We start from the raw sequence: 27,100 nt of genomic DNA on the forward strand, positions 1-27,100 counted from the left end.
CTATCGGATTTCTACCAGTGATATTCGTAGAAACACGGATCAAGGTCATGAATTTTAATCAATTCCCGGAAAGACCATCAGCAGTTAGGTAATTCTCGGAATTATCCCATTGTCAGTTTGAGTTATTCAACGGTGACGTTGTATTATCCAATAAACCAGATTGCTTGTATTAAGTATGTTTTGTAAAATACCTTGAATCGTCGATGGTTAACGATATTTTGTTTGTTCTTGGACTTAATCGCGCTTCCTTAATCAAGATATATTTATCAATGGGTCGAATTTATCGACAAGTGGTAATTGATATCAGCGGGATACATGGCTCTTGATATTAGTGATCAAATCAAGTTACTCCACAGGCGGCCCAAGCTCACGTCTCGAGAAAAAGCCAACGATGAATTCATGAACGCGTCACGCGTTGTGTGACTCGGTGTTAAGTTACGGGAGGAACCGTTGAAAATTTGAACACGTTATAAGGCATAGTATGGGGAACGACATATGGTCGATTTACAACGATAAATATTTCGAAATCTGAATATTTTACACGTAAAATCAATAAAAACTTACTCATGCCCTGTGTATCCGTCGTAGTTTCTAGCGATTTCTGCTGTTTTAAGCTTGCTTTACCATCACTGTTAACCATGTCACTTCGTCTTTTGACATGGTTAACAGTGATGGTAAAGCAAGCTTAAAACAGCAGAAATCGCTAGAAACTACGACGGATACACAGGGCATGAGTAAGTTTTTATTGATTTTACGTGTAAAATATTCAGATTTCGAAATATTTATCGTTGTAAATCGACTATATGTCGTTCCCCATACTATGCCTTATAACGTGTTCAAATTTTCAACGGTTCCTCCCGTAACTTAACACCGAGTCACACAACGCGTGACGCGTTCATGAATTCATCGTTGGCTTTTTCTCGAGACGTGAGCTTGGGCCGCCTATGGTTACTCAGAAGTTACAAATGAAACCTGGCGTGCATCCGAGAAATCTTTGGTTTGGATTCGAGTTTAGCACAAGTTTTAGGTCAGTTCTCTATTCTTGTAAGCTACTCGTCCGCCCGCTGCCTCCACAAGGCTGGTGTGTGTGTTTGTTTTGTTTTTTGTCAGCGCTGTAGGATTCTCGATCTCCTGACGATTTTATCTCCTTTTCTTTATAAACTTGAACGAAAATCCTTACTCCTTAATTTTCTGTCATCTTTCTTTTTCTCTTTTTTTTTTGTATTGTTATAAGACACGAGGATGGTGCTCTAAGAGGGAGAAATAAGTGTCCATCGGATCCACTAACGGCACTAAAGAGATAAAGTAGGTCAGCGGATTTATTCATAATAACATGCGCAGTAGGATTTAGCAGAAAAATCAAGAATCGAGTCAACGAGTTTAGACTAAGTAGTCCTGTTCTTTTGTGTCCTTAAACATCAACAAGCCATGATCTCAGGACTGAAGAGCAGGTCTCTTCTTTTCTCTATAAAGGTAAGAAACTATTCAAATTTCGCTGATGTCGCTCAGTTCGCTTTTACAGCTTCTGTGTCCATTTCTTTTCAGTCAACCGGGTTGGCGAGAAGTGCCTTACGATCGTCCGGTTGTAGGGCTTTTCATTTTAAAATTGAGGGAAGACGATCACAAGATGGTACGGCGAAGGGACAGGTTTGAAAGAAACTATTCTTTTCTGGGAATTATTTCGTAAACTTAAGAATTTATCGAGCGATGACAATGGCAAAGGCAGTCTTGCATGATTTCGTTATGTAATAGGACATGATATTTACGATGCAGATTACGTTTCCGTGCGACTTGTCATGATGTAACGGCGCAGAGAAATCACTTTTGTTTATTGGGTATAAATGTATATTGGCTATATAATAAATATTTAAATTTGAACAAATGTGTTGGTTTTTTTTCTTTTTGACCGCATTTTTGACACGAAAACGTTCAATTCTACTATGAGAATTGCGTGACAACAGTTTAGGCTGGCGGTCACGCTCTATTGTGAGTCCTGAATTTTCAATTTCGTTATAGAACCAGAGAAAAAATCACAGGTTTCTATTATACTGGCTAGTATGTTGAAAATGTTTTTCTTGAGGGTTTTTTAGATAGTAATTATGGCAGTGTATGGAAATACATGATCGTATTGAGTATCAAAGTAATCGTTTGTCTTGAGGGTAAGATTTCCGCACAGCCCCATACTACATTATACATTCAGTTCTTGGATAGAGAAAACAATGACTAAAACAATACATTGCCACTGGGAAAACAGATTTGCTTTACAACAGTATGAGGCTGTGCAGAAATTTTACCAGTTTATTTTTAATGAAGTGTATTGGAAAACATGTTTCAACACACTTAAAAAAAACACAGAATGAAATAAGCCCCTTAGCTTCTTGAATTAATGAACATGTAGCTCCCCAAACAATAGTCATACATAAAATAGAGAAATGTGTCAATCTGAGGGAGCTTCTTGGTAGAACATTAAATTCTCCCACTTATTCATAAGGATATCTACCAAACAGAAATGAGAATTACCAATTGGATTTGGGGAGTTCTAGAGATAACTTAGGAGAGTGTCATGGTTGCAGTCTAGTCATCACGATAATGGCAAATCATATTTTGAATATCCAAGTCTACTTGTGTGCTCAAATTAACTACTAGCATTCTTCTTATCTACCTGCAGTTATCACGGGAGTATCCTGTGGTAGACCACAGTTATGACGCTGTAGTTGTTGGTGCTGGAGGTGCTGGTTTACGTGCAGCCTTTGGTCTTGCACATGAAGGATTTAAAACTGCTTGTATCACCAAGCTTTTCCCAACAAGATCACATACTGTTGCAGCACAGGTTAACGGTTTTACTTAATTTAAAATCATATTTTAGAGTAACTTTCAAACTTAAACAGAGTCTATACAGGGCTTGTCGTTTACCATTTGTTTGAGTTAATCCCTCACACAAATAGAAATAACGTGTTATGCTTGCACTAGTTATTTGAACAATAGCCATCACCTTTTTGCTCATAAGGTATGATTACCTAATCCTAAGCAATGCACAAGAAAAGTTTGTAAAAATTCGGGCCAGGACATATGATTTTCACCCTTTTCCCATGTTTTTCCTGCAGATTCCTTGAAGATTATTGTGTCAGCAATATATAATGAATCAATGTAAAGTGCAGTCAATTACTTTAACCCTTAAACTCCCAAAACTGACCAAGACAGAATTTCTCCTTACAATACAAATATAATATCAAGTAGACAAGTGTTGAGAATAAAGAATAATATCAAGAAAGGGATTATAACATGTTTTCAATTAAATTAAATGTCATCTACATGTATGCAGGACGTGCCCAAAGAATTCTGTTTTTATTTACTAGGGAGGAATCAATGCTGCTCTTGGAAACATGGAACCTGATGATTGGCGTTGGCATATGTGAGTTTGTTACCTTTTTATGGCGAGGAATGTAATTATCGCTACTTTCTCTGTTTTTATAAACATTCTATTCCGCTACGGGCATTCTCTTCCAGTTTCCCAATATTTATCTTGTTGGCATCTATCTGCTGAAAAAACATTCAGTGGCTAGTCTGTTTCGAAGTTGACTCTTTTTGCATTTTTGTTTACACCAATTTTGCACATCCAATTCTGGGATTCAGCACTAGCTGTGTTATGCAGTCTTGGTCAAAACAATGTATAATTCATGTTGCTGGTTTGTTTGGGGTTTTAAATACAGGTATGACACAGTGAAAGGGAGTGACTGGCTTGGGGATCAGGATGCAATTCATTACATGACAGAGGAAGCTCCAAAGTCAGTGATTGAGGTATGTGCTTCTCAAATGAATGTTGTAAATTGACCATTGTGAAGAGTTTAAAAGCTGACATTTTGAGCATTAGCCCTTGGTCAGAGCAATTGACGAAGGTCTAACGCTCGAAACCTTTACGTTATTAACTTAATTGATAACACTAAATTACCCTGTTATACTCTCCCACCAATGCAGCACCACAGTTTCTTTAGAAACTTACCCCTTTATTTGAATTTTTAAAGCCAAACTAATAATTCTAGCCAATTAGATCAAATAATACATGCGTGATGAACCATGAAAAGCTTACAGTAAACTCACAACTGGCACTAAGCGTCAAAAATGCAAATTAGAAAGTAGTTACAATTTTTCTTCTTTTAAGTTTGTTTTTACCAGTCGAGAAAATGTACATGCAGTAGAGCAGCACATTCCTGGATTGCTTTTGACAAACAATCAAAAGTTGTCGTCAATGTGAATTAATTCTCTGTAAGGTACATACATGTATCATGTTAAAATTAAACTTGGAAGTTTGACATTCCATGCATGGTACAGTACATTCTCAAGAGTCATTGTTCATCCGGCAGACAAGCAAACATACATAAAAATAGTGAGTAAAACAAATTTAAAGTGTTTGTATTGTTTCCTTTCTTTTGTACAGCTTGAAAATTATGGAATGCCCTTCAGTAGAACAGAAAAGGGCCAGATTTATCAGCGTGCATTTGGTGGTCAGAGCTATAATTTTGGTAAGGGAGGTCAGGCACACAGATGTTGTGCTGTTGCTGACAGAACAGGTCACTCCTTGCTTCACACTTTGTATGGCCAGGTAAGGAGAGTATGTTTGAAGAAAAAAATATATTTTAGGGGGTAAGGTTGGGTAGGGGTTTGTTTTAGGAGGTACATGCAAGAACAATTTAAACTTAGATTTCAGTTTTGAGTTACATTGATATTTTTTGTTTTTTCATTTGTAATTATTTCTTCTTTAGTCCTTGAGATATGAAACAGAGTATTTTGTGGAGTATTTTGCACTGGATCTCCTCATGGACCAAGGAAAGTGTGTGGGAGTTATTGCCTTGTGCCTCGAGGATGGGTCACTTCACAGATTTAAGGCAAAGAACACAGTGATAGCAACTGGGTATGTTAGTGATTACTGTTATATACACAATGGATTTACCTTTTAACAATAACTGTTATTGACTGTATCTTTAACCATTTAACTCCCAAGATCTGATTTTTAACCCTCCCCTCCAGCTGCTACACATTTCTTTGAAAAATATTTGCAAGAATTTGGTATAAGATCAAGATAATAACTCCTACTTGATAAGTTTGAGGATTCTCATTACCTGTTTGTTGGATAATCTATGGATATTATTAGGAGAAGTTACCTGTTAATCACTTCTGGAAGTTACAAGGTTAAAAGTAAACATGCAGTCTTTCAATGCTGTTTCTTTTCATTTGCAATACTGTTGTGCATATGCCTAATTTAGTTCATTTTAGGGATATTTGGCTAATTCGTTGTTTTTTTCCTCTAGTGGGTATGGCCGTGCCTATTTCTCCTGTACTTCAGCACACACCTGTACTGGAGATGGAACAGCCATGGTGGCAAGAGCAGGACTTCCTAACCAAGACATGGAGTTTGTCCAGTTTCATCCAACAGGTATTTTTACAAGAAAAGTTCTTTTTACAAAAGAGGATCTACATTATAACTTCCCAGTTTCTGCAGCATGATACATGTTCTCCCTCCAGGAGTGATTTTGAATCCCTATATTTTAGCCACTAATTCATCCCCAGCATTTTAGAATGTTTCCTGAATAATTTTTTTTCCTTCATTGATTTTAATTCCTCAGAGGAGAAAGACAATTGAGAATAAAGTGCCCTGCCCAAAAACCTCTTAAGATGACTAAGACAACCATTTTACTGAAGTCTACAGCACCTATTATAGTTTAATTATGGCACCTTCCACTTGTTTCCAATTAAAATTTTTTTTGTGTTCTGGCCTATTTTCCAAAATTCTTAAATTGGTAGCACCTTCAAATTTTGTTTCAAAAATTGTAAATTGCGCAATGCAACCTGGCCAAAAGTCCCCTGCAAAATTTTGTAAAGAGCATATTGATATTGAGAATGTGCTATATAAATGCATCACTACCTAAAAGACTAAAGATTTATTTGTTCATTTTTGTGTAGGAATTTATGGTGCTGGTTGTCTGATTACTGAGGGAAGCAGAGGAGAAGGAGGTTATCTTATCAACAGTGAGGTACTGAACTGTGTACTCTGTACTTGTTTTACAATTGTTTCTGTTCTATCAGATATAAGTAATCATATTCTCTGGGCTTGATTTATTATGGTGTCCTTTCTTTAGGGAGAGAGATTTATGGAGAGATATGCACCTACAGCTAAAGACTTGGCATCAAGAGATGTCGTGTCCAGATCAATGACGATTGAGATCAGAGAAGGAAGGTGAGTACATAAGCAAGTTTGTTTCCTTATTGTAGTTATTTTTTGGGTTATGGGTGCAACTTAGCAGCCATAGGGGTATAGAAAATAATTTGCGATTGGAAGGTTAGCTTCCAATTTTTTTTTTCATTTTACACTGAAGAAGGATTACTTTCCCTAGGTTAGTTTACAGAGTATTTTGTGACTTCTGATCAGACCTGAGTTAAGCTTATTGCCAGTTCTAAGGTAGTCTTAACTTACATTTGATTTTCTTTTCAGAGGGGTGGGGCCAGACAAAGATCATGTGTACCTTCAACTGTCCCATCTTCCAGCTGAGACACTCAAGACACGGTTGCCTGGAATATCAGAGACAGCCATGATCTTTGCTGGAGTCGATGTGACCAGGGACCCCATCCCTGTTATTCCCACAGTACATTACAACATGGGGGGTATCCCCACAAATTACATGGGTCAGGTAGGTGTTGTCTTCCCTCTCCCCAATCCCCTCTGTCCTCTCTTGGGTCTGCTACTCATGAGAGAAACATTGTCTTCTTCCCAATGTCTTCTGCTGTGAGATTGCAGGAACATCAACATGTAGTTTAAGTTCACTTACCAAAAACTGGTCATTCTTTTTCACCACTCATTGCTGAATAATTGAATTTTTACAATCGCTATTTGTGTGGTTTGCAACAACGTGGAAATATGTGCCCTATGAGAATTGTCTTTTTCTCTGAAGAAACTTGGTGAGGATGAAAAGGGAAGTAAACAAAATGGAAGTGAAATTTCCCATTTGCTTTTGTGCCTCCAATTTTTAATGCTTAACCCAATTGAGGCTCTGATGGCACTCTCTATTGTATTGTTTTGTTGTTTATTGGGGAAAAAGTGCCATGTCAAATTAAACAGCCAATGACAAGTTAGAAAGAAGTTTTCCAATGATGTAAAGTTTTCTCTATTTCCAGGTTTTGACAAAGAAGGAGGGCAAAGATGAAGTCGTGCCAGGCCTCTGGGCGGCTGGAGAGTCTGCATGTGCCTCGGTCCATGGTGCAAACAGACTGGGTGCTAACTCCTTGTTGGATCTGGTTGTGTTTGGACGAGCATGTGCAAATTTCATTTCTAAGTTTAACAAGCCAGATGAGACACTTCCCGAGCTCCCTTTGGTAAAACATTTTCCTTCCATCCCTTCCTTACAGCTATGTGTTTTTCCTTGGTGGGCAGACATGTATTCTTTTATAACAAACTCTCAAAAATGGTAATGGACAATAAACCATGTTCTTGCCAAAATATTTCATAAGATTGTTTCATCTCATCAACTGCTTTTGGTGTAATTTATTTATGTTGTTTGGAGAAGTTATATTCTAATCACTTCTTGGATACGAGAATCTTCCATGTGAAGTGTCTGTAATTACATAAGAGAAACATGAAATTTAAGTTGAGAAACAAAACTATGGCTGTGGACGAGCGAATTGCAGCAAGTGCTTTACGGGAATTTTTTCATAGGAAGTGTCTATTAGTAGTAGATAGAGACAAGAAATGAGTTATGTACACATGAATGAAAATGGTTCCATTGTGTTTTGAGTGGAGGATAATTATATAAATTCTTTTTTGTTGATATAGAATGCTGGAGAGGAGTCTGTTGCTAACTTGGACAAAATTCGATATGCTAATGGCAGTACACCTACTGCAGACTTGAGAATGAACATGCAAAAGGTAAAAGTTGCATTTTGAGAACAGTGGGAGGAACATTCTATTTGCACAATCTTTTTTCCTCTGGAACAGCACAAGTTTCATGTCAAATTATGCACAGAATCAGAAGTTGGTCTTTAACATACACACTATTACATTTGGGGATATTTCTCTAACTTTTTCGGTTTTGTTTTTGTTTTGATTGTTTGCTTTCTTTTTTTGAGTCATTTTTTTTTTGTACCTTTGACCCATATTAAACTTTCCAAATGAATGAATAGAATTGTGAATGGTTAGAGATCAAACAATATTTCCTAGCTGAGTGTGTTGCTTTCTTGTTATCATCCTGCTTTAACCTTTTAACTTTCAGATCAAATTTGTAACTCTCCTTACTGTCAACCATGCAATTCTTATAATGTTAGTTCAGAGAATTTAGTATTGGATTAACAAATTATCCTTAAATTGATATTTTCTGTATTCTCATCACTTATCTGGTTGATGTTGTATTGTTATTGTATGGAGAAATTCTGTGTTGGTCACTCATGGGAGCTAAAGGGTTAACTGATATTGAGAGGGGAGAGCACTTAGTGGTTTTTCTTGGGAAGTGGAAACTCTTAAGCTAATTTTTTTCTCATTGTTCTTTCCAGACTATGCAGGAACACGCAGCTGTATTTAGGACTGGTTCAGTCTTGGCTGATGGCTGCCAAAAGATTGATGATATCTACAACCAGACAGAAGACCTCAAGGTACAAACACAATTGGACTTTTGTCTTGCCCTAAAGCTTTTCACCAATTGCCTAATTCTGTCTCACACTGTGGTCATTTACAACTGCATTTTACTTTTGAGAACCAGACAGCATAAATTACTTATGCTCAAGGTTTTTTTGAAGTAATTTTTAAAAATTTTTTAGACCGCCCCTCAACTCAATGTTTTCTTGGGTAATCTGTCGCCAACGTTTTAGATTTTCGAACCAAAGGGTGGGCAGGAGTATCAAGGTGGTAACTACATGACATAAATACCCCTTCTCCCCCCCCCCCATCCCCTCCCCCTACCCTTCCACTTAAGGTTCTCACAGTGGGGGCCATTGCAGTCACAAGTTTGCAGAGAAATTTAACCTATTTCTTGCACTGTTTAAGTTTTGCTCTTCCTCTCCTGTTATCTAATTTCTAGTTGTTTGATCGTGGCATGGTGTGGAACACAGATTTGGTTGAAACACTCGAACTACAGAATCTTCTCATCAACTGCAAGCAGACTCTTTATGGAGCAGAGGCTCGTAAGGAAAGTCGTGGTGCGCACGCTCGAGAGGATTTCAAGGTATTGTTCAGTTAATAGTGATTTTCAAGTGAGTGTCAAAATGAATGCGGGATTACGATTATTTGACTTTCCTTTCATTGATAGGAAGGATGCCGAATCTATCAATGAATCTCTCTATCAATCAATCAATAGAATCTATCAATCAATCAGTAGAATCTATCAATCAATCTAGACAGTTCTGTCTAATTGTGGGTAGCTAAGTTCCATTTGCATCACTACCGCTTAATTCAATGCGTTCCATTCCGAACTTGCAGATTGTGTCGGATTTTGAATCAATGGATCCTTATACAAGGAAAAAACGAAATAAATAGAGTTTATGGTAAAGTTTATAAACTCATTGATGTTACTCGATTAACAAAGTATTAACTAATTAAGGGCGATTTTCAATTGAGTGTTGTTAAACCAAAACCAATGTAATCACAGCAGCCAATTGGAAGAAAAGGAAATTCCTGTAAGAGCCAAGGAGAAATCAAACAAAACCATCCAAACTGCCCAATGTGTGCAAGGAATCAAGTCGTGATTGGTGTTAGTTTTGTAACTGATTGGTTGGGAGAGTGATGCAAGTTTTCTGGACCAATAACAGAACAAAGTAAAGCAATCCCGAATTACTTTCAACACTCAATTAAAAATTGGTTTATCGACTCACTAATGATGGAACTAAGGGCTTAAAACTTGCTTGTCCTGTTGATCTTTCTTTTTGATCCTCTGTAGGAACGTATCGATGAGTATGACTACTCCAAGCCACTGGAAGGTCAAACAAAGCGTCCGTTTGATAGCCACTGGAGAAAACATACCTTGGCCTGGACTGAACATAATACAGGAGAGGTATGTCAACATTCTTGTTCAATTTTTCCCAAGGGGACCATACATAGTATTTTGTTTCTTCTCCATCTTCTCCCCTCCCTCTACCCTGCAGAAAGATAATGTTAGTGAGGAAAAATTTGAGTGTAATTTATTGACCACAAAGGTTAGCTTTAGTCCTTGTGGGCTCTGTTCCTCTGTTTTGGAGCAAAGTTTTTGTTGTGGAGATAATTTTCTGTGTCTTTGATTTTTTTAATATTGGGCAAACAGAATTCATTTTCCAAAGAGGTTTCCCCTTTCTCCCCTTTGAAGACTGATTTTCTGTCCTGTTTGTCTTGTAGACAACTCTGGATTATCGTGGAGTTATCGACGAAACTCTGGATCAGAAAGACTGTGCCTCTGTCCCCCCGGCAGTTCGCTCTTACTAGAAGGCCAAATACTGATAGGAATGAATGAAAATCTTTGCAGGGCTAACGGGGGGGAAGCACTGATTTAACAGAACTAATTTAAGTATATACTGTTCTCAATTGAGAATTTTTGCGTGTAAAAAGTTTAAAAAAGGAACAGGATTTTAAAGCTAGTTTCAAAAAAACTTAATTGGAATTATATGTATTTGTTGATGATTTTGTCTTACGTAGCACAAGTGTTGTGTTTGTTACTGTTTCTTTTTTGCTTTAGAAATTCGCCCTACTATTTTTGTTCTGTTCGTTTATTTGTTTTTCTGGCTTCAGTGAGAGATTTTTTTGTTGTTTGATACTCGGGTAAGAATTTTCTGCCTATTTAGTTTTGAGGAAAAGTTCTCCACTCAGGGTTGATCCAAAATTGTTAAAATTGCAGTATTTCTTATTTAAATGTTCATCGAAAGATAAGGAAATTAACAATAGCACTCAAAGATTCGAGTGGTTTTTTTATATTGTTAAGGCTATTCAATTATGTAAAAACGGAACATGCCATGAAGATATTTCTCTCTTTTCATTTGCTTAAATTAAACTGATTAATGCATGCCTGTGTCTGTTTGGATGGGTTTGGTTTCATTTACCGCAAAGAAATATTCAATTCATTTAATTTATTCGTCTCTATTTTGTCCAGCCGTCGTATGGACAAGCTCACGATCGTTTATTCGACTGGACATGTTTAAGTCAGATTTAGAGTGGACAGTAGAGGGGAGGGGGGGGAGCGAGTGGAAAGGTGAGAAGACTACTAATTTATGATAGTAAACTGGTATCCATTCAAACTCCTGGGTGAAGGGAAAGAGAACAACGAAATGACCCAGCTGGAGCTCAAACCCAGATCTCTCGCACTATAAGTCTCGACCAGAAATAGTTACCTCTGCAATTAACTATTCGCTTAAATATTTTCAGCCTCGATGACAGCTTGCGGTTCACTCCGCCTTCCATTGCATGAAAATATTAAGAGTAATGTTACTCTCCTTGGATGGCATTCTATTCCATCGCGGCCAACACCCAGTGGGCTTTTTTGATAGCTCACTTGAAACCAATTTCACCCTCTTGGTGAAGAAAGGCACTGTGACCTTGAAGTGTCTGTCTTTACAATACTTAAAATTGACCCTGCCACGTTTGAAACGGCACATTTTGATCTGGAATCCAGCAAGGTGGCCATCGGACCACAGCGGTACTTCTCAACCTACTGTTTATTCCGTAAAAATGAGAAGCAGAATGAAATTTGACTTGAGTTTCATGTGGACTCTCCTCATGGGAGACGCTCGTTCCCAGTGGCCTTTCAGGGGTAAAGAAACGAACGAGACACCACCCTGTCACTCGCTCTGTCCCGATAATCACCCGACTCAGAAACTCGTTACTAGTGCTCCTCGGGCGTACCTCCAGCCCGTAGAATTTAGTTTAGCCTACGTGCAGCCGCACCCTCCCCCACAGAGATGAAACGGAGGCGAGGGAGCTCCCTTGCCTTCGTTTCACCGCTGTGGGGGAGGGTGCGGATACGGGTAGATTACCTTAACTCATCATGTCTCAGTTTTCGAACTGTGACGAATGGTCGTCGTCATGAAAAGACAGTTATATTTGTGATCGCCATTTGTGGTGTCTTCCATTTGGACCGTTTTGATGGCGAAAACGTAGTATAACAGGAGAAACTTATGTGAAATGGGAAATGGCATCGAATAACCCAGGTTTTTTTTGGTTTTATTGTGTGAAATAGACGGCCATTTTGGATTCATTATTTCTTTTTTTGTAACTTACGTTTATGTTTACAGCTAATCGTGTCGGTGGAGATTTCGCCCCACCGAAAAGACCTAACTTTGGAACAGTGGGAAGACCGATCGCTCTCAGGACAAATTTTTTTCAAGTTCGCCTTCCTAAAGGAGACATACATCATTACGATCTTAGTATATCTCCCGATAAGTGTCCAAGGCGCGTGAACCGAGATGTTGTCGAGGCGATGGTTAACACATATCACAAAGTTTTTGGAGGACAAAGGCCTGTTTTCGATGGAAGAAAAAACCTCTACAGCAGTAAAGCTTTGCCGATCGGACGAAAACCAGTAAGTGTGAACTGTAGAAACATGCAACTATTTTGCCATGCATGTGATCGTAAGATCTAAATTTATATTGTTTTCAATCATCTTTACCTTGTCTTCTTGCATTGTCTAGGGAAAGTGCTAATTGATACCTCTCCTCTTCGATGGAACTTATTTTTCCAGGTTAAAATTCTTTGTACGATGTCGTGATTTTAAATTTAACCTTTACAATTTTGCGACACTTTAGTGAATGCGAGTCGTTCAACTAATTTGATTGTAGATCTACAGGCGGCCCAAGCTCCAGTTGTGTGATGATCATCTTGCGAAATAAGAGTCATGGCGAATACAAGATTTTGTGTGGGAATATTTGCGACCGCTCTAAGGAATAAAATAAACAGTCCCCCCCAAATTCTCCAAAAAAATACCTCACCTACTTTCACAGTGCATCGCCTTTTATCTGACCACTTACTATGTTGAAAAGAACCCATTCTGGCGAGTTATCAATTTCTAAGTGAAGCCCAAGGCTGCACACTCCATTTCCGAACACCCAATCCGAGAAGCAAATAATCTAAGCTCAAAATTACCAGATGGCCACAAATCCAATGAAGAATCCAAGCACATATACTCTGGTTTTGGTTTCCCCGTGAAACCAACACTAAGCTGCAGTTTGGTTAAAAATTTTCCAGTTTAGACATTTCTAACAGCCCCCATACACATTCACCCTGACAAACAACCATTCAAAACCAGCTCAGTAACCCTGCCAACTTGGCACCTGTGGTTCTAAAACAGTTTTTTCATTCCATTAATAATTGCAATAAGTGAAGTAGTTCTTTAAGAAACAGCCCCTGCACTAATCGTAAGTAGGGAACCTAGCCCCAGTTGTGGTGGTCAGGCCTGTCTTTGGAAGTTATGGGCATCTGCAAAGATTTTTTTCAGTAAATTATTACTGGTTTGATGGAGTTGGCCGAAATCCTCCAGAAAGCATTGTAAAGTGGAATAAGCTGCTGGATATGGTGTTATAGAAATCGTTCAGTAGTTGTAGTATTTTCATTACTAAAATGATTAATTTAGGAGGCGAGCGTGGCCTAGTGGTTAGGGCGCTGCACTTGTAAGCCGGAGGTCCCGGGTTCAAGTCCTCCTCCCTGCCACTGGATGGATTTGTCTTCGGTGGCCCCGAATTCAACTCCTGCACGCTTTGTAAATAGCCAACTGGTCTGCCTCCTACCAGTTGGGGTTTTTAACAAGTTTCTGTTCATTTACGATATTTGTTTCCTTATTTACAGTGTCCCCAATTAGCACAGCAGTGCTAAAAAATACACAGACACTTAAATAAAGTTATTATTATTATTATTATTATTATTTATTATTATTAGGGAGTGTTGCTCAGCCTCAACTTTTTTAATTTAAGATACTGAAAATTTCAGATTGATTTTGAAGTAACACTTCCAACTGAGAACAGTAAAGACAAGGTATTTAAGGTAAGTAAAGAGTCTGGTCTTGGAATTCATGTGAGAGTAGCTTTGAAATTTTGCTTAGAAACAACTTCTTTCACCTTGCTTTACATCATAATCAGAACTTTACAGTACTATTAAAAATCACACTTTATTATGTTCATTTTTCCCACCAGGTGTCATAAAAATTTATTTGTCAAACAATTAGTTACATAGCTATTAGAAAATAACAGATTTTTGCACAGGTTATACTGGCATTCAGCAGCCAATCCTCTGGTACTCCTCTTTTTGTGTAGGTTTCTGCTATTGTAGAGTGAAATGTCTGGTTAAACTCTTTTCCTCCCAGAAGTGACCAACAAGTTGTTTCTCTTTAAAAGATCTATACATTGTCAAGCAAACCTATAGTGAGAATAAAGGAAAATATTAAATAAGAGATATTGTTCTCAAGTAAGATTATTTACAAAATTCTCAGAAGTACATGTAACAGTGAGTTTAGGTTTAAAAAGCTTACACTGTATTTTAACCCTTTAAGTCCCACCAGTAACCTAGACATAATTTCTATTTACATTATCAGTACGATATCAGGCAGACATGTAATGAGAATAAAGAAAAATATCACATTCAAAAGCTACAAATCACTGATATCTCTGAATGCACTTATTATCTTTGCTGCTTATATATTTCTAGCATGGTAATTTACGCCTGGATACTTCTAACAGTATTTTGTTAAAGTACACTTGCTTCATAAGAAATAATGGTTATGAGATTTTGATAATTGAGGATTTACAGTTGTCATACAAGAAGCTAAGAATGTGGAGGAGTTGCACATGTTAAAGGTGCCTGTCAGCAGATAAACAGTTTTGTGTACTGTACACAGGTTCAAGGTCTGGTCTTATATTGTAGACACAAACAGCTCCCTTCTATTCTACAACGCTACAGTATGTTGTGATTTTGATTTAGGTGACTGTTAAATGGGTCGCACAAGTCAGCTTATTTGCACTGGAACAAGCATTGGAAGGAAAACACAATCAAATCCCTTTTGAAACCATCCAGGCTCTTGATGTGGTGTTAAGACATTTGCCATCCATGAAGTATATACCTGTTGGAAGATCTTTCTTCTCACAGCCAGAAGGCTATTACCATCCCCTAGAGAGTGGGCGTGAAGTTTGGTTTGGCTTTCATCAGAGTGTCCGACCATCACAGTGGAAGATGATGCTGAACATTGATGGTTAGTGTAAAAATGACTACTTTATATTACTATAGAATTGTTTAAGTGTGTCATATACATACTGCTGATGTAGGACTGTATCTTAAAATCAAGGGAGAATTATACAAGAAAATTATACAGACAAATTTAGGACATGAAAATCATGTGTCTATAACACATGCTGTGTTCTCTACAATTCTAAGGGTGATGGCCAAGGAGAATTATTTTGTTTAACAATCAAGAGCTTCTTTAGTTGGTTATCATTTCTTTTATTCTTGGGACCTTAGTGTGCGATTCAGGGGTGATATTGTAAGGAGAAATTAGATGCTGGTCACTCTAAGGAGTCAAAGGGTTGAAGGGTAACATAAGCAGTAGCCTCCACTAACAGTAGAGTATAAATGTACCCAAAGATTTGTCTGAAGTTTTTGTTTATCAAGATAGATAGTTAACTAAAACTCTGACGATGTTACTGAGAAATTTTTTCTTTTGACTGGATCACAGTTTCAGCCACAGCATTCTATAAATGCCAGCCAGTTGTAGAGTTCATGTGTGAAGTTCTTCGCAGGCAAGAACAGGATCTTCAAAAGACAAAACCATTGTCTGATGCAGAAAGACTGAAATTCACCCGAGAGATAAAAGGTATGGATCCACTTATTGCATGCATACTAGTGGGTGATAGATATGTGTAGATTGGGAAAAATAATTGAAGAAGAGTTTCACTGTGCAATCATGCTCTTTTTTTGTGTTATTAATATTACTGAAAGTAATTTGGAAAAATGTAGCTTATCTGCATGGTTGACATTGACAGATATTTAGCAGATTTTGATGTAATTGTTGTTTTTACTGTTATTATGCTACAATGAAGAAAATGCTTTTTTAAATGTGCTTTTAAATATGGTTACATTATAGGTTCCAAATTTTAAAAGTAAATGTACTTGTAGCTCAACTAGATTTTTTTTATTAGTTCAATCCAGTATATTCTAACTGCAATCCCTAAATGTTATCTCTTGATCATACTGGAATGCCAACCTGTCTGGACAATTTTTTTTAAATGTCTAGACACGTTTTAATTCATCATGTTATTTCTTGGATGTTTCAAATTGGTTAACTTTATACTTGTTTGATTGCTCTTGCACATGTGGGACAGAGGTTTCCATTTTTTTTACCACATTTTGACGTCATCTGTGATCTATTACTGAACAGACGCACGGCAACTTGGAATCTATTTGTTAAATATATATATATATTGATTTTTCATTACCAGGTCTGAAGGTAGAGATTACACACTGTGGATCTATGAAGAGAAAATATCGTGTCATCAATGTAACAAAATTACCGGCACAAACTTTGAAGTTCCCTCTAAAACAAATGGAAACAGGTCGGCCCTGTGAGATCACAGTGGCCAGATATTTTCAGGAAAAACACAAGAGAAGGCTTCAGTGAGTAAAGCAATAATTTTTCACTTATTTTACTTCAGTAGATTCCATTATTGTGACTCATAGCTTTTTATGGTTTAATATTCGACTATTATTTCATTTTCTAGTGTTTTAACGTCCAGTTTTCGAAATACTTCCTACGTCGTCGTTTGAGAATTGCATCCGTGTGCGAAAACGGAAACAGGCGAAACGAAACAATTAAAGTGCTATTTATCACCAACGCTAAGAATTCGAATGGCATTAAATTTTCGTTCAGGGCGTTTACCGCAAGCATTTGCCCTGTTCTACAATATAATACCGTGGCACATGTTGCGCGTTCCGTTGTCCTCATATGGTTAAGTGACGTGACGGCGTAATTATATCAGTTCTTATTGCATGAATAAACATACATTCTCTAGTTGGAGAGAGGCACTGTACGACTTAAGTGTCTCTCCAAATAACACGTCATTATTACCCGGCTAGGTCTCAACCCAGACTTTTTGATAAATATTCTAGCGTACCAAACTTTGTGTCACTTATCGTCCCATCTGTAAAGGTACGTGTACGTTCCTTTATTTAATCCTCGTTTTATTTCTTTGTTCGTGTGTTCGTGTAGATACCCTCATCTGCCTTGCCTTCAAGTCGGGCAAGAACAGAAACACACCTACCTTCCCATCGAAGTGTGTAACCTTGTGGCAGGTCAGCGCTGCATCAAGAAGTTGACTGATAAACAAACGTCTATGATGATAAGAACAACAGCAAAGAGTGCTCCGCAGAGAGAACAAGAGATCTTAAATCTGGTGAGGAATACCACGGGTTGACATTCATATTTGATTAGTGAATTTTTCTGATTTTTTCAGAATAGCCTTTTCCCCAATGCGAGTCATGTGATGTTGTTAATCAATATGTACGTATGCTCGTTGTGCAAAGTAGATGACAGAATTATATGGAGCGTAATAAAATATTACAGGAGAAGGCGGAAGCAACTTCACCTTCCTTCTGAAAATTTAACGCTTTCGGAATTGCGTTCTGCATGCTTTGTTTACACTGAAAAACGCTGTTGCAGGCCATACTGAAAGAAAACAAGTATATTACCGTTCCAAGGTTTGACCCCAGCTTTCTAGGTTTGTATTCCAGCATTTCTATTCAGTGAAGCTTCTTATGGACAATGACATGTTTTTAATTTCTGCTCACGTACGACTTTAGGTCAGGAAAGCTGACTTCAACAATGACCAATATGTTAACGATTTTGGAATCTCAATTAACGACAAAATGGTAGACCTTCAAGGGCGGGTACTTCAGGCTCCAAAGCTTCAGTACGGTGGGAAGGTAATTGTATTCACGTGATTCTTTTTTTTTGGAGTTAAATCCGGTTTGGAGATGTTGAAATGTTTTTAAAAAGCTTTCGCCCTCGAGTAAAGAAAATAACCAAATGGGTGAAAGTGAACTGCGGATAAAGACGTGAATGAAAGTGATCCTCGCAGTAATGTGCACTACTTAGGCAGTAATGAAAATAAGGCCTGAAAAAAATTCAGGCCTGTACGGGATTTGAACCCATGAACTCTGCGATACCGGTGCAGCGCTCTACCAACTGAGCTAACAAGCCAACTGGGAGCTGGTGATGATGTTGGTTCTAAATAAACCCGTAAAGTGATGAATAAACGGTTAAGAATATATGAAAGTCATATATTTGAACTGCGGATAAAGACGTGAATGAAAGTGATCCTCGCAGTAATGTGCACTATTTAGGCAGCTCCCAGTTGGCTTGTTATCTCAGTTGGTATCGCAGAGGTCATGGGTTCAAATCCCGTACAGGCCTGAATTTTTTTCAGGCCTTATTTTCACTACTGCGTAAGTAGTGCACATAACTGCGAAGATCACTTTCATTCACGTCAATATTTGTTGTTGCATAGTATTTTTCAAGCGTCCTTTATAGAACTTTCATTGCCAAACCTCTGAGTGCATATCATTTTTTTTTGTTATTATGTCTAATTCAATATTAATTTTTTCTTAGGACAAACTGAAAATTTCCCCGAAACAAGGTATAGTGAACAGTTTTGTGAAAAATCACTAAATGATAGTAAAAATGACGAAACAATTCAAATGCTATACCCAGTGAAGTGAGGTATATTCAGAAGAATTTTTAGTTCATTCTCCAGTCACCAACTACGTCCGTTGCCATTAAATCATGAAACAGGATTGTTTAACCCTCTTGATGTAGGAAGTGAGCGCTTTACTTCGACACAAGGACGATTTTACACAGAACAATGACAGCAGAGGCGCTAGAAAGAAACAAAACAGTTATTCGCGACTCGATTTTTACATGATGGCGAAAATAATCTCGGCCAGAGTTTTGTGTTACCTTCCGTAGCCAAAGACTGAGATGAATGACACAGAACGAAGCTGTGATAATTCTCATTGTCATGAAGAAAATTACTCCAGTCGCTGGTTATAAAACTATCTTCGTCTCCATATATTTTTATGCTGTTTTTGCACCGTCCAACTTTCATTTTCATGCTTTGCTTTCCAGGAGCATGGGATATGAGGGGGAAGCAGCTATTTCACGGCATTGAGATAAAAGTCTGGGCCATCGCTTGCTTTGTCGACCCACGGGAAGTCAACGACAGAGTATTGAAGAGCTTTGCCCATCAGCTGATGAAGATTAGTGGCGAGACTGGGATGCCAATCAAATCTGAACCATGCTTCTGTAAATACGCTAAAAGAGCGGAGGATGTGAGTAGCTCAACTTCAAAATTCTCCTTAACGTCGTGATAGGTTTACTTACGTTTGACTTATGTAGTTAAGTTAAAAAATCATTTATTGAGCAGTTCTCTGTGTATCGTTTCAAAAGTAAATTTCATTACTCTCAGGTAAAAACACACTCGAGGTGTTCCAATTGTCTTCATCTGTCTTCGAAACCGAGGAGACCTCTAGGAAAGGAAACTATTTTCAAATGCAAACTACCAGGAATGAAAATTTCCCATCTCCTACATGCAAAACAACTGGGAAAGACATTTGCATAGAAACTTGTATAGATAAATACGACCCTCATTCTTCGTTTTACAAAACTATATTCTAGTTTTCGCCTTGCGTGAATTATGAGTGAAGTGCAAGAGATGGAAGAGATTTGCCGTCGGTTTTGTTTTTTCTTGTCAGGTTGAGCCCATGTTTAAACATTTGAAATCTACCTTTGCCAATCTTCAGCTCATTATTCTTGTGTTGCCTGGGAAAACGCCTGTATATGGTGAGTTAAAGAAAAAAAGGAAGGAGAGGCGACAAATTCACAGTGCGAGTATCTTTCAATACTGTCTGAATGACCGGCTGACAGACTGACCGGCTTACTGACTGTCTGACTAACTGACAGACTGACTGACTCACTGACTCACTGATTGAATGTTTTGACTTTGATCCTTTATAGATTGTAGATTCTCAATATTGTATTGTTCACATTTCTCTTATAGCTGAAGTCAAACGAGTCGGTGATACAATGCTGGGAATCGCTACTCAGTGTGTGCAAGCTAAGAACGTCACCAAGTTCCAGGCCCAAACACTGTCAAATCTGTGCCTAAAGATAAATGCCAAGCTCGGAGGAATAAACAATATTTTGGCCCCAGATGTTCGGTAAGATTGATGTACTTAGTGGTACTTACAGGGGCAGGGAAGGGGGGAGGGATGGGGATACGCCAGGCTTGGAACGGATGGGAGAAGTTTGGGTTGTTGAGAGAAATCTGCGAGAAAACGATTTTTTTGCACGTCTGTTATTCTTTACTAGTTCATGTATGCATATGCTCGGCAAATTACGTCTAGTTATCTTGGAATTTTCCTATTCTTTTGTCGTGTCACGATTAGATTTAACAGATCCCTCAGACGGCTCTGTAATGTTCTTATATTTCCTCGCTCGTTGGATGTCAATTTTCTATAGTCCCTCGTTTATACTTTGTTGATGACGACTGATCCCCCACTCCGTTCCCCCTCAAAATCCTCGTACCCTCGCTTTCCCTTGGGTGATAAATTACGACTGGTTCTTAAAAATTTGAATCCATGTTTACAGACTTCCTGTGTTTCGTGAACCTGTGATATTTCTTGGAGCTGATGTAACTCACCCTGCAGCTGGGGATGAAAAACGACCATCAATTGCTGCTGTAAGTTGAGCGTTGTTTTATTCGGTATCTCTCCTGTTCTGTTTGTTTCGTAGTTTTTGTTGTTCTTGTTGTTCTTGTTATTTTTACGTGTCCTTTTTTCTCTCCAATATTGTCACAGTGAAGCCCGTGGGATTTGTTGCAAGAACTTTCCCCATTTGTACAAATGCACTCAGCGATATGAATTTACCTTGACTTGAAAACAAATAGATTATAAATGGAAAACCTAAAGATAACTTTTTGTGTTTGTAGGTTGTCGGCAGTATGGATGCTCATCCCAGCCGGTACTGTGCTTCAGTTCGAGTTCAGACACATCGACAGGTACGATAGTCGCGCGAGAATGCAGTCGAAGTCGCACTCCATGAGCTTTTGAAGAAAACATTTTGTTATTCCTACTCTCACGTGATCTTAGACTCCGCTCAATTATTTATTTTACAGGAAATCATTGCCGAATTAGCGGCCATGGTCCGCGAGCTACTGATTCAGTTTTATCGTTCGACGAGACACAAGCCAGTCAGGATCATTTTTTACCGTGATGGAGTCAGTGAAGGCCAGTTTAGACAGGTGAGGTAGTGATAGTAGCTACAGGGGTTCATAGGTGAATATTATTTGCTGCCTATTCCTGCCGAATATTTTTCCGTTTTACGTTGTTTAAACTGAAGAGTATTGCTGCTCCTTTTTTATTCTGGATAAGATATTAATACTTTGAAACTTGTGTCTTTGCCAAAAACATTGCATACAATAACACATGCTGAAAGACCAGTCAGTGTTCAATAGTGTACGAAGTTCTTCGCGAACTTTTAGAACTAAAATTGTCATGACCCTAAATTTGTCACTAGGTGTTGTGTCACGAACTAAAAGCCATCCGTGAGGCTTGCATCAAGCTGGAAGTTGGGTACCAGCCGGGCATCACTTTCATTGTTGTGCAGAAAAGACATCACACCAGATTTTTCTGTCAGGATAAAGAGGACATGGTATGGCTTATGAAACTGGCTCGCCATGTTTTACTTCTTCTTCAATATCTTTCTGTAAATTTTAGACGAAAATGTCTCGAGAGCGTATTTATCTTCTTAGGTACAAAAATATAATTTTGGGGAGGAAAGTAGTGGAAAACACAACGTTTTCCTGGAGGTTTTGTTAGAGCACTAGCCCCAGTTTCCCCCGCCCGCAGGCCTTCACTCATCATTGTGCTGTAAACAAACCACTCGCGTGGCTATGCGCGCGGGAATGCGCAGATTTTTATTTCTCTTAACTCAAGAGAAAGGGAGGAAAGTGTTTCTTAATCCCTTTCAGCCTAATACCAGTCTTCATATTCTCCGTTCTGTTCTCTTTACATTTCCTAAGGTAATAACAAGGGGAATTTTTCCAAAAATTAAGAGCTTCTTCAGCTAATGATCAATTCCCTTATTCTCTTCAGGGATGATATTGTAAGGAGAAATTAGATGCTTGTCACTCTTTGGGGTCAAAGTGTTGAAAGGGAAAAAACGGATCATCAATGCATCCCTACTCTTATTGCTGAATTTGGCGGATTCCGCTTCATTTAGGTTTTCACACATTTAATATTTGTTTGTTGTGGTTGGTTTTAGTGTGGAAATAGTCAAAACGTGCCCCCCGGAACCACAGTTGATGTTGGTATAACTCACCCCACTGAGTTTGACTTCTACCTCTGCAGTCACGCTGGAATTCAGGTAAGGCTTTGTCACTCTATAATTCTCAGGGCTTAGTAACATAAAAACTCTCCCCAGATTTTTTGTTAAACATAAAGCAAACAGTTGGTGAGAATACTTACACTTTGTATCAGTTGGTCCTGATGTGAACTTGATGGAACACTAGATTCTCTTGGCAAATTTACAATGGAGTTTGAATCGGCTAGTAGGGAGAATTAACAATCACATCTTGGGAATTAACTACGTACCTAGATTCCTCGCGGAAATCGAGGATTTATTGGTGTCTAGGAGGACCGAATTATTTAAAAAAGGGATCAGAAGAAGAATTTAAATTCCAATCGTTCTTCGAGAGTTTTCTGACCTCTCCTCCCTTTTGCAGGGGGATTTCTAAGCTCCTTAGCACGCCCAATTCATGCCATTTGTATTTCGTGGCCTTTCTTATCAAAAGCAAAAGTCTAGATACAACACCGGGTTACACAGCTGCCCAACTTAATGCTGCTTTCCGTAGCATGAAGCGATCCGTAGTATCACCACCCCCTGGCTTGTTTGGTTGTGTTTAGAACAAAGACAAGACGCTAATGAACCCGCCCATTCCTCTTGCAGGGCACCAGCCGACCTTCGCATTATCACGTCCTGTGGGACGACAATAATTTCAAAGCAGACGAGATCCAGGCCCTCACATATCAGTTGTGTCATACTTACGTCAGGTGCACACGAGCAGTATCCATACCAGCCCCCGCGTATTATGCGCATTTGGTGGCATTCAGAGCGCGATTTCATTTGATAGAAAGAGAACGGGAAAGGTAAGATATTGTGCACGGTAGACGAGGAGTGTCCCCAGTCATGAAAGATGGTTAAATTCCACATAACCTAATAAACTTTACTGGCCAAGGCATAAATATGACTGATGATTGGAAATTTGGGAATTTTTTTTAACCATAAAAGTGAGATCAGAAAATATTATCACATTCCCGGGCAGGGAAATTGAACCTGGTGGAATTTGAGTCATTGACTTCCGGATAAGAGCTGCAGAAGCTTTGCGAGCAAAAAGTTTTAGTTCCTGGAGAGACCCATGAAATCTGAAATCGTAGGGCAGGGGATACAGGGGGAGTTATGTACGGTTTAGGGGATAGGCGGAGGAGGGGGGACGAGGCCCAAGGGACGGGTAAATTAAGGGCTTGATTGTTGAAGGATGATTGAGGTCCTTTTGGTAGAGGGGGTTTGAAATCCAAGGGGTAAAGGACTCCAAGCTTAGCTAGCTGGAGGAAGGTGAGTTTAAATTCTAATTCTTTCTGTTACACCTGATATTAGTGAAACTATTTTTGCAATTCTTTCCATTCAGCCCTGAGAATGGTTCGTCTTGCAGCGGTGGTCATGGAGAGGACAGAAGCCCGCAGATTTTGGCAAAAGCTGTCCAAGTTCACCCTGAGATGTTAAAAGGAATGTACTTCGCTTGAAGACACTTTGTAAAGAGTAACATAATTAGTTACCGACTAATGTAATACTTATAAGAAAACACAGGATATTTATCTTTTGTCTTACAAAAGTCAACCACTTCTTTAGAGATACTTTCAGCACGAGGAGATAAAATTCGTATCCCCAAGCGGCCATGTAATGTTCTGTTTATTTTATAGATGCTGATGAAATTCCTACATAATTTCAAAAGAACCGGCCGCGTGCCTGAACGGGAAACTCTCTTGTAATTGGCTAATCATGTTAGTAACCATGGCGACATCAATATCCTCGCACGTGAAAAATGAAAATAGTATCTTCACTGCGCGCGATGAAGATATGATTTTTTAGTAAAAGGAAAAATCCTGGTATTTCATCAGTATCTATGTAATAAACACCTTTATCACGCAGCGCCATCTTGGATTGCGTGGCGCACCGAATCGAGGCTGGACGGGCATAAGATATAGGCGTGTGTCACGTTACAGTGTTTTTAGTTAAGTTTACAAGCAAGCATGGCCCACGATCTTAAACGAAATCCAAAAAAACACACGAAATATCGCCGTCGATTTCACAAAGTAAGACCGAAGAAACCTCGATGCCATTTCCGATCTCACATAAGTTTCTCCTGTTATGCTACACTGTGGCCGTCAAAACCGTTCAGAAAACGTCACTAGTGTAACTTTTTCATGACGAAGATCGCTGATCGAGTTCGTAAGCGTTCAAAAAACAGAAAACAGTGCCTTAGATTCGATTTACTCTATGCCCACTCTGATTGCGCTGCATCGTGGTAGCGTTATTTTCAATATGGAGATGAAAATGGTAGAAATCGGCAGATTTTGACCGAATATTCCGTAAAAGCTGATCGCACATTCGAAACTAGAAACCATACACTTTTATGCAGCGACTAAAGACAGGAATGGCTCCGACCTGTAATTGGACGATAAAAATACTAACAGTTAATAGGTTATGTCTTAACTACTTGCTCGTGAGTATTGTTTGTAAATCGTTTGATAAAATCTGAAATAAAGTAGATCTCAAGGATTAAATGACAGAGTCAGGAAACTAAAAAATAAAAACATAGTAAACTATAAAATGATTCAAACTCTTTTGGTTTCCGAGAAAAGAATTGCTTTAAGGCCTTTGTAAAGCTTAGTATTGATGTCATTTGTCGTATAGTGATAGGTAAACTGTTTCATAGTTGACATGTGGTAACATTGAAAGTTTTACCGCCATCTAATTTACGTTTAAACTTTGGGCAAACTAAGTTATAGTTTGTATATCTAGTGTTACGAGAGTGAAGATCACTAATACGTATTAAAAGGCGAGTAATATATGCAGGCATTTCTCCTCGTGGTCTCTCAAATGCAATTAGATATATGGAAATTTTAGCCTCTTCGTATAGAGATAACCAACTTAAATCATCAAATAATCTGACAGAAGAAGCCTTAGCGCTAGCATCCATAATAAATCTAGCTGCATGACTTTCTTGTTTTAGTTTTCATCGGCGCTGATCAAAAATTCAAGACATAAAAAAGTGCAAACCCACGCTATTCTTTAATTTTTTATCTCTGACTTCAATTCACAGAACATTTCTTAATCATGGTAAACACGAGATTAACAACAAATAACACTGAATAATACAGTAGGTAAGCTTTGTGATATTTCATTTTGATAAACTTCAACATGAAGCAAGTTTAATATACTGATGAATTGATTCACAATAAAATTAACAGCATCCCATTCGTAGAGTTTTCATATAGTGTTAAAGAAATGTATCAAAGAAAAGCCCTTACGTCGTTTAAAGCCTTGCTCAATAAAGCGAACTGAACCCCGAATTCTTGGATCGCTTCTAACGACCGTGTTTCCTTTCGGAAATCCAGAATAAATGTAGCGGTAAATTTTCACAAATACGTGGAATGAAACAAAGAAACGGGCCTGATTATCCTGGAAATGAGTTCTGAAATTATTCCAAACAGCATTATCTCGTTTATAAGTGCATCATTTACGCAAATCGCAGCGAAATTACGTCCTGAACTTGTTGGGGAGAACAGCAACCCTAATACCGGAAGTCGAAATAGAGTCGTGTCCAGATTATCCACGCGCTTTCCCGTTCTGAATTGACGTTCCTATCCTCTTGCTAAATCACTCAATTTGCAGAAACGAAAATCCTCAACGAGAAAACTAATTGGAAAGTTCGAGTTTCGAAGGTTTTCACACTCAGTTAGATTGCAAGCTTACTTACGGTATTAAAAATCAAACACAGCTAACACTCGTGTAGCATTTATAGGTTCGTGTTCAAAAACAAAACAGAACAAAACAGGAATGATGAAAAATGTAGCCAAACTGGCATAACAGTGGAAATTCATAGTAATCATGACGGTGTCAGAGCGACGGCGATCTTGCTGAGGTCCTACGCGGCTAGCTCATCATGGCTTTATTATAAAACAAACAGAGAAGCCTTGACTGTGCTCTGTTCCCTTGTAAAGCACTTTGGAAGCGGCTAAGTGGAGAGAAATACTCGAATACGTTTCGTGTTTCTCCCTACTCTTCTTTCGTGCTCTAACTGTTTCCTGTGTGCTTTACAACAGAACAGAGCACAGTCAAGGCTTCTCTATTTGTTAAATGGAATTTTCATTATAAGGGTCCAGGGTGCTAAAGTTTGGAATGATATAAGCGGTGACATAAAGCTTCTCTCTTTCAAACGTTTTAATACGAAGTTTAAGTCAATTCTTATTGCTAAATATCAATTGTAGATATGCCAAGGGTATATTTTTTGTGGCTTTCCGATGTTAAATACTGACATAGTTAGCTTTCATTTGTTTTCTTTCCTGTGGTCACACAACTTTTTAAAAATATACTCACCTGTAGAGAGTCGTCCACTAAAAAAGCAGCTTAGTAGTTAGGCATATTAAAAGTATATTTTTGTAGAGGTAAATGAATCGTACGTCATATATTAGTCAGAATTTTATTAGCTCAATCATTTCATGAAAATGGAATTAGCTTTAAGAAAATGTACAAAAACAAAATCAAACGAATTAAAAGAAGTGTGCAAAGCTTGTCGGTCATGAATGTTATTTGTGTCGTGGTTCAACTTTAGTCTCATCGAAAAAAACATTGAATTTAATGAGACTTTCAACTGAACGTGCTGCGAGTGACGAGCGTATAGGTGATGTCCAGAGGAGAGCCTTTTCATCTTTGGACTTTTGTGGTTTCTTATTTCTTGTGGTATTGTGGTAAGAGTGTTTTTTGTGCGTGGTAACCACTCACCTTTCACC

At 38.3% G+C, this 27,100-nt stretch overlaps 2 protein-coding genes across 3 annotated transcripts; both read left to right on the forward strand.

Moving 5' to 3' along the window:
• Window positions 1-1,352: 1,352 nt before the first annotated feature.
• LOC113674379 (succinate dehydrogenase [ubiquinone] flavoprotein subunit, mitochondrial) lies at window positions 1,353-11,006 on the forward strand. The gene is made up of 17 exons (XM_089210929.1): window positions 1,353-1,473; window positions 1,546-1,647; window positions 2,669-2,830; window positions 3,357-3,412; window positions 3,711-3,798; window positions 4,436-4,600; window positions 4,761-4,909; window positions 5,307-5,431; window positions 5,959-6,029; window positions 6,135-6,232; window positions 6,488-6,683; window positions 7,168-7,365; window positions 7,823-7,915; window positions 8,536-8,634; window positions 9,060-9,203; window positions 9,915-10,028; window positions 10,346-11,006. The coding sequence occupies exons 1-17, from the start codon at window positions 1,429-1,431 to the stop codon at window positions 10,430-10,432; spliced, it is 1,992 nt and encodes a 663-aa protein (XP_089067055.1). The 5' UTR covers window positions 1,353-1,428; the 3' UTR covers window positions 10,433-11,006.
• Window positions 11,007-11,951: 945 nt separating this feature from the next.
• LOC113670526 (protein argonaute-2) lies at window positions 11,952-26,881 on the forward strand. Of its 2 annotated transcripts, XM_089210915.1 has the most exons (19): window positions 11,952-12,147; window positions 12,232-12,518; window positions 13,919-13,972; window positions 14,906-15,173; window positions 15,654-15,791; window positions 16,417-16,591; window positions 17,184-17,367; window positions 17,774-17,896; window positions 18,582-18,609; window positions 19,098-19,300; window positions 19,724-19,811; window positions 20,029-20,188; window positions 20,619-20,709; window positions 20,959-21,027; window positions 21,145-21,270; window positions 21,546-21,680; window positions 22,293-22,394; window positions 22,977-23,176; window positions 23,716-26,881. In XM_089210915.1, exons 1-19 carry the CDS (start codon window positions 12,129-12,131, stop codon window positions 23,828-23,830), a joined length of 2,565 nt encoding a protein of 854 aa, XP_089067041.1. In that variant the 5' UTR covers window positions 11,952-12,128; the 3' UTR covers window positions 23,831-26,881. The 2 variants fall into 2 exon arrangements, with proteins under 2 accessions (XP_089067041.1, XP_089067043.1); XM_089210917.1 differs by lacking the exon at window positions 20,959-21,027.
• The last annotated feature ends 219 nt before the right edge of the window (window positions 26,882-27,100 follow it).

The sequence above is a fragment of the Pocillopora damicornis genome, chromosome 1 (assembly GCF_964200805.1).
Source record: "Pocillopora damicornis chromosome 1, jaPocDami1.2, whole genome shotgun sequence".
NCBI lineage: Eukaryota > Metazoa > Cnidaria > Anthozoa > Scleractinia > Pocilloporidae > Pocillopora > Pocillopora damicornis.

Excerpts from the sequence above, each read along its gene's own strand:
- LOC113674379 (XM_089210929.1), top strand. The coding sequence starts at position 1,429 with ATGATCTCAGGACTGAAGAGCAGGTCTCTTCTTTTCTCTATAAAG. Across the intron at positions 6,684-7,167 it reads CCACAAATTACATGGGTCAG|GTTTTGACAAAGAAGGAGGG; the intron begins GTAGGTGTTGTC and ends CTCTATTTCCAG. Across the intron at positions 9,204-9,914 it reads ACGCTCGAGAGGATTTCAAG|GAACGTATCGATGAGTATGA; the intron begins GTATTGTTCAGT and ends GATCCTCTGTAG.
- LOC113670526 (XM_089210915.1), top strand. Across the intron at positions 13,973-14,905 it reads GTAAAGACAAGGTATTTAAG|GTGACTGTTAAATGGGTCGC; the intron begins GTAAGTAAAGAG and ends ATTTTGATTTAG. Across the intron at positions 18,610-19,097 it reads GAAAATTTCCCCGAAACAAG|GAGCATGGGATATGAGGGGG; the intron begins GTATAGTGAACA and ends TTTGCTTTCCAG.